Source organism: Anguilla rostrata, chromosome 13, assembly GCF_018555375.3.
Source record: "Anguilla rostrata isolate EN2019 chromosome 13, ASM1855537v3, whole genome shotgun sequence".
In the NCBI taxonomy this organism is placed as follows: Eukaryota; Metazoa; Chordata; class Actinopteri; order Anguilliformes; family Anguillidae; genus Anguilla; species Anguilla rostrata.
Genome location: NC_057945.1, coordinates 5,054,138 through 5,061,928, shown reverse-complemented (window position 1 = coordinate 5,061,928; position 7,791 = coordinate 5,054,138). Strand labels below are relative to the sequence as shown.

The 7,791-nt window shown below is 37.4% G+C and overlaps 1 protein-coding gene across 1 annotated transcript; it reads right to left on the bottom strand.

Annotated features, from left to right (window-relative positions):
* Positions 1-5,519, bottom strand: pfdn5 (prefoldin 5). Its single transcript, XM_064305301.1, has 6 exons — positions 5,362-5,519; positions 4,445-4,547; positions 4,062-4,093; positions 2,685-2,759; positions 1,782-1,887; positions 1-1,036 (listed from the first exon to the last, which is right to left on the bottom strand). The coding sequence occupies exons 1-6, from the start codon at positions 5,425-5,427 to the stop codon at positions 957-959; spliced, it is 462 nt and encodes a 153-aa protein (XP_064161371.1). The 5' UTR covers positions 5,428-5,519; the 3' UTR covers positions 1-956.
* Positions 5,520-7,791: the final 2,272 nt, after the last annotated feature.

The window sequence follows — 7,791 nt, the reverse complement described above, 5'->3', positions numbered from 1 at the left end:
TAAACTTGAGCAATTTTATTTGTCCATTGCTGTATTTCAGGTGTTTAAACATACAAGAACATAAGAGTACAGTCATTTTATTCAACTTCAGACATTGCATTCAATTGTGAGTGTATTATAACAGTCAAGAGCTGAAGAAATCACCAAATATCGTCAATTTAACGTGATATCCAGAGTGCAATGAGCCATCCCACCTCTGTTCACACAGAAACGTACAACAAGAAAAAAAGGTTAATTGAAAATTCTTAAATGACTGGACTGCAGTGACAGCAATATTTAATCACATTCCACAGGCCACAAAAGCACTGACGCAAAAACAATGTCATCCGATACACATATGCAGAATAGCTTGTTCATCAAACTAAACATAACCAAATGGGAGCATGTGTTCCAACCAAATTGTTTAACCGACTGAGGACGTGCATCATTATCATTTATATGTAGTGAGTCTTTGTGGCTTTAGAGTTTATTAGGCAAGATGACCATGCTATTGAACACTGTCAAATAACTCAAGACCCTGCCCCTCAGTGTGTTAACATCACTTTTTCCCCCCCATTGCGAACCTTTTTGTTTCAGATGTAATACACAGTAAGAATGAAAGGAAATGGTAACTTTCTTTCCTCTCCAGTCTTTTTTGCTCCTCCATCCCACATACATATGAACGGGGGATACTTCTTTAACTCAACTCCTATCAGGCCCTAGCAGGACTATTTACACAATGTCCTGGGACACCTTTGAATGATGCATTTTCAGTGACAATTGACTTAAACAGTGTGCATTCCAGCTCTTGTCTTTAACCAACATAGCTTGAAACAGTGCAATTTCTTCTTCTGAGTGTTACTTGTTCCAATGACAATTTCTTGCAATATTCTGTGTTGAAGTCCGCTAACTACTAACTAACTAACTACTAATAAGCCTTCCCTCTTCCCTTGGCCCTCCCACACCCAGAATTTCTCTTAGGCCTTGGCAGTCACAGCTTGTGATGTCTGTTGACTGTGCAGTTGCTGAATCTTCATGTTCATGACTTCAATTACAGCTGGAAAATAAGAAACAGAGAAAATTATTTAGGTGCAACACTGTCACAAACTGTCAGTCTATGCTGCCACTTACTGGTTGATCATCTGCTCATATTTATTTTTAATACGTTTATTAAAATTATTTATATATATGTGTATTTCTTAAAAGATAGGAATGTACACCAAAATTAATGAGCTGTAGACTAATAAACAATAATCTGAAAAAAAAGGTCACACATTTTGTAAACAGAGCAGCAATCTTTTCCCACAAAGAACTCAAAAATTCATGAATACCCAACCCGCATATAAAGCTCCAGTACATAACACAGCAACAAAAAAAAAATCATTGTGATAGCAAGGCTCATTAGATAACAGTGCCATGAAAAAAATTCATTTCATTTTTCAATGATCAATACTTTCCAAGTAGTTTTGCACAAAAGACTAAAAGACTACAGGGGATTGCATTGCACTTGACCACAAATTGATTTTCTATGTACTTTTTAATCTTATGGTTTAAAATGAACGTCAATGTCAATTGACGGTAGTTTTGTGTCCCCATTCTTGTAAATCGTTTGACATTTACATTTAATAGCATGGAATACTGGCATATAACCACTGGTAGCTTTTTCCCAAAAATATTGGTCAACAAACATCTTATTTACTGGATGCTGGAGTAATAGCAGGGCCAAAAAGTATGATTCAGCATTCTAAATCTGGAGAATAACAGCTCATAGAGGGCTAAAGAAACAAGAAAAAAAATCTCACCCTGCTTCATAGCATGCTTCTCCTGCAGGGCCGGCTGAATCTTCTCTATCTGCTTCGTAAGGAAGTCAATTTTGCGCTTGAAGAATTCTCTGGTTTCTTCCACGTTCTAGGGTAAAACAATCAAGAAAATCAACATCCATTTTTATGTACATAGTTTAGTACACAGGGCATCATGCAACTGGGGGTTGTGTTGCCTAGGGTACAGGAGGGTTCAGTCGGTTAGGGGTCCGTGTTTCAACACTATCTAGCAGCAACCCCTAGGTCGATTGGGGACCTATGGACTGTGGTGTGTAGTGCGAAAAGAAGCATCTGGCAACACCAGAGTGTTTCAGAGGAGAACGGCAGTTCACCCTCCCAAATCGGCAGGGGGGTTCGCGTGTGAATGCAGCTTCAGCTGTAGAAAGATGGGCATTTGAAATAAAGGTGTGAATTGAACATGCATAGCAGCATGTTGGGTGCCAAATTTATTAAAATAAATAAACGAATATGGTTTAATTTTTGGCTAAGCCTCGTAAAACCTGCCATGATATGGTGCAATGACAATGTTATCATCATCATAACCTTTACTTAATTCTCGGAGGTACAATTGAGGGCCAGGCCCTCATTTTCAATGCAGCCGAGATTACAAAAACATTTAAGACACAATAAGTATAATAAAAGATCACAGAATATAGCAACAGTAAAAACCAACATAGTATGTAATAATAATAACTAGAATACAATAAATAAAACCAAGCACAGATAAGATCAAAAACAGATACAATCAGAGACAGGAATGTTCAAAACCAGCGATCTAAACTGCCCATAAGTTGGGCATTAGTTGGGTACTAATGCATTCACTCATATTCTGAGACTCCTTTTCTCACAGTCAATACGGGAGGTAGTTTCAGATTTTCATCTCACCTTTTCCACATAATAGCCTGTTCCTACATCCACCAACACGTGCTCCACATCACTGAGAGTCCCAGGAACATACATCTTAAGGAGAAGGGTTAAGGGATACAATGCCGCTTTGAAGACTTCCATAACACTATGGGACAGACTCTTACAAAACAATAAAAAATAAACAAACGCGTTTAGAATTTTCACACATCAATTAGTGCCGATCTAAAGCCAAGCGACAATGCCCTCCAAAATGAAACATACTATGAACATTCAGCCATATTAAGCATGTTATATTAACTTAATTGTTAGATTTACTGAATAAAATTGTGGACACTGGTTGCATGCAATTAAGTATATGTGACATCTTCAACTTCATCAGTTTGTCACAGCCTTCTTTGGCTAATAGACCTTGTCTGCTACTTTCGTTATAGTAATCAAGCAACTGAGAAGATTACAAATAGTATTGTAAGTGCAGCTAAATTCTTTATTCATAAGCAAAAATTCCAAAAGAATATGCCTTAAGTCAATATTTTTAAAATTGGTTTTAAGTAAGTTATGGACTCCTTGAGACTTATTGACAACTGCAAGAATGCATGTTTTCTCGAGAATTTTGATAAGATCCTACAGTTTCCCTGTTTCTGAGAATTTCCATTTACTTATTTTATTTACTCCTTATTTCTTATGTATTTTTGTTTACCTTCAAAATGATTGTATTATTTACTTACATTGTCATCTTCTTAAAGTACATATTTCTTAATTTAATCGAGTTGTAGTGTGTGTTCTTGAACTTGTTTATTTGTGTGCAAGCACAGATTAATTTTTTTGAGCTTAGACATGACATAGTGAAAAGCTATCGCTGGAAAAGTAGATCACAAGTCAAAAAAGTGCGGGCACCCCAGCAGTGAAGAGTCTTTGCGACAGCTTTCTGTAAAAAGCGCTATACAAATAAAATTGAATTGATTTGATACTTATAGTTGAAAACTTCCTATGTCTATTATCACAAAGCTATTGTCTATTTGATACCGATTTGCTTCTATTTGACAGCATAAACATTTGTAACATCACACACCTTCTCTTTCCAATGCAGTTTAGAGTGAAACTGGACAATAAACAGGCCGAAGACAAATACAAAACATTACAGCCTTAATCCACCAACAACCTTCATAACTGTGTCCAGAGTGCCAATGGTGCCCCCCCCACCCAAAAACCATTATTTTCAGCCACTAAAAAGACACCAACTGGCCCATATCTCGCAAAAACATCCACAGTGGAAGCATTCCTCTTCATATTACCCATAACCCACTGCAGGCACGCTCATCTCAGACTCCCAAGTCTGACAAGCTGGGGCTGGCCAGACTGCAGGGCCCATATGGCATAGAGAATTCATAAGGATACAGAGCTGGTGAGGGGGACCAGAAGCTCTTTTCCTGGGTGAAGAGAAAGAGGAATGGGAGGTGATGGTTTAGTTCCTATTTTTTAAGATTCTGAATTCCACAAATTCAATAAGCACTACAGGAAATACATTAAGAAATGTCCTTACTTAATTTAGCAAGTTTAGCAATGTTTGGAGTACAGCATTTAAGATTTTGCTATTCCTGTGATATTCTACTTTATCTTCCTATAATGTGTAGCCTATATATTAAAAAATGTACACTACAAGTTGAGCTGGCTTTGCTCCTGCCCTTGATAACAGTACCACAGTACCCTGCTCAGATAAGATCACTGCCATGTACAGCTGTAACATTACCCATCCTGTCAAATTGGTCGTAATGGCCCACCTTCATTGTCCTTGTTGAGAACGCCCAAACTGTCCTTGGCCTCCACATACTTTGTCTGGGCTATTTTCAGTTGACCAATTGAAGAAGTCAAGAACTCGATTTCCTGTAAAATAGTTTTGTTAATTTGCTTATAAAACCACTGGACAGCAGTCATTGTGGTTACTTTATGTATGCTTGCTCGGTCTACTATGCGTTTACAGCTGTGAAATAAACGAAATTAATGACGACCTGCACAATGATCATTTGATTACTAAATTAATCACAAGTCACTGAGGATGATTATGCATTAACTCGCACGCTATTTTGCCAAGCATTGTATACAGTACATAAAATACTGATATACACTGACAAATTAACATGCTAGCTCACTATAGAATTTCTGCCTTGGGAATAATTTCGTTTAATGTCTGTATTATAAACCACTCCTATCTGACTAACGAGGCAGCTAGTTAAAGCAGTTCACCAAACACTGAATGACTCGACAGCACACCGTTTAGGCAGAGGACATGAGAAATGGGAACAAGAGAACTCAAGGCTAAGGTTTCCTGCACGATATGGTTTTTGCTTGCTTGCTAGATAAAGCACATTGTGCATCAACTGACACAGTCAAGCAGGCAGGCTTGGCTTCACAGTTCGCCGAACACAGAATGACTCGATAGCGCACTGTTTAGGCAGCTCACAATCAAGAGGAGATGATAAATATGATCAAGAGAACTCACGGCTAAGGTTTCTTATATCGTTTTTGCTGGTTTGCCAAGCACGTTGTGCATCAACTGACATGTTAGCCAAGTAGAGGCCGGGTTCAGCTTCAATTTGTTGTACACAGAATCTGTCGTCGATTAAAATTTCGTTTGTTTCTTGCATTATTTAACCTGATCACAAAATCAAACATGAAAAAGATGTTTGTGAATAAGTACCTGTTCCAGCTGGCCCTTCAAACCTTCCAACTGTGGGAGAGATAGTTCGGTTAGATTCACCGCCATGTTGAACGCCTGAGGAGTGTGAAGCAGGCGATAAGTAACTTCCGTTACGCGCGAGAGAGAAGAAAATTTCACAATAGTAGCTCACATTTGCGGCTTTTTCCAAGTTTTTGTGCCAGCAAACAAATCTTCATAAATGAATTTCATTAATTGGTTAACCAAATTTATTATTAATGCAACATTTGGCTATAGTCTGTGAGCCAGAACAAATATTGTTCTCTAGGAAATGCAAAGAATTGTAACACAGTCAGTTGGCTGAAATGGGTTCTTCAGATGTCTACTGTTACCCGGGTCCCCATTCACCTCCTAGTCACTAGCCCCTCTGTTTTGGGTTACTCTTAATTCCACCACCCTTAGAATTATGGTTGGAGTTTAAACTATCGGTACAACTGCCCTGACCATGTTGCTGATGCAGCTGCCCGTCATAGCCAAGTAGCATCCTCTGCCATTGATATGAGGTGCCTCTGCCAGACTTGCTTTTTTTTTTTTTCTTCATTTTTGATGAGGCAGATTCTATTTTGATGTGGCGGATCAAAGACTCTTTCCTAAATTCCATAAACAATCCTATAATTATATCAAATATTATCCAGTATTGCAAAATACACATCAAAGATACCCTTAGAACTTGCAATTTACAATACTGTTGGGTTTAACAAATTTTGAATTCTTTGCTTTTTTGTGATTCCTAAAATGCAAATGAGTGTGGATGTAGTTAAACCCCAGCAATAATTCCTAGGGCTTAAGGATATTCTGTTTGAAACTTGTCTGATCTTTATAGTAGACCATTAAGGAACCCATTCCACCACATTCTTACTGAGTTAGAATCCTTTGATTTTACAGGAGAGAAATATTTGCATGGAGATAATAATTACAATCCACCCAGAAACAATTTGTACAGTAATACAGCAGTGAGAAACCCCAACAAATTATTTAAAAACTAGACATTTAGAAAAATCAGATTCATCACACCACAATGATTTAGTTCCTGTTTTTTAAGATTTTGAATTCCACACATTCAATAAGCACTACAGAAAATACATTAAGAAATTTCCTTACTTAGTTTAGCAAGTTTAGTAATGTTGAGAGTACAGCATTTAAGAATTTGCTATTCCTGTGATATTCTACTTTAGCTTCCTATAATATGTATATATTTAAAGATTTACACTACAAGTTGAGCTGGCTTCGCTCCTGCCCTTGATACAATGTTTAATGAATCCATAATATTTTATTATAATTATAAAAAGCAATATTAAAAAAACATGAATTAATTATATCCATGAAGTTAAAAAAATGATGTTTTGTAAAATGTACACGTTTTAATAACTAATTCATTTAATAACTCATAAAAGCAGTAATGTGCAGTTTTACAAACACAGATTTTAAGTTGTTTCAGGATTTAAGCGGAAACTCAGAATTCTAGTAAATGTAACCTGTGATGCATCAGCTGTGGTCAGAATTCTAATACCGCTAAAGAACTGTTAATTTGACAGAAAACGTTCGCAAATATAAACCGTCCGAAAACCGGAAGCACAGTATTTCAACTGGCCAGCTTTCGATTCTCAACCTCAACACTGGATGTAATGTCGCCCCCTGCTGATATCTATGCTCTTCTCTCAAATAGCCAGTTTCCCCCTTGAGCTCAATTCCTTTTTGACAGCAAAAATGAAGCACTTCCACTCAAATATTAATGTATTGCATTATATTAGAAAAATAAATCACATATGTTCTTACACACAAAGATATGATTATTTTTTATAATTGAAAACATTACATTACATTATAGGCATTTAGCAGACGCTCTTATCCAGAGCGACGTACAACAAGTGCATAGGTTTCATGATGTAGAGGCGCAAAAGAAACACTAGAGTAAAGTAAGGATCGTAGTGCCAGAAGTGACCACATCGATCAGGACTCCAACCCTGTAGAGTAAGCTTGTTCAGCAAGCAAGAATCCTACCAAGTACAAACTAGCACTGGAATCACACCTAATCATACAAAAACAATCCTGCCAGATACACTAACATAATCAAATTATCCTAGCTAGATACAGTGAGCTGAACTATAGGCTAGAGAGGGGTGGGGAGAGGTGCAGCCTGAAGAGATGAGTCTTCAGTCTGCGTTTGAAAGTGGTGAGATTCTCTGCTGTTCTGACCGTCACGGTGAATGACGGAAATGATGAAAACATTTGCACATGTCATTTTATGATGTGAAAAAACCATTGCCCCCTTAAACTTCCTATAATTTGATATCAGCCTTTCACTTCGCTGTGGAGGAATTTTAGCCCACTCGTCTTTGCAGAACTGCTATAATTCTGACAAATTGTCAGGTTTTCAAACATGAACTGCTCATTTCAGGCCCTGCCACAGCA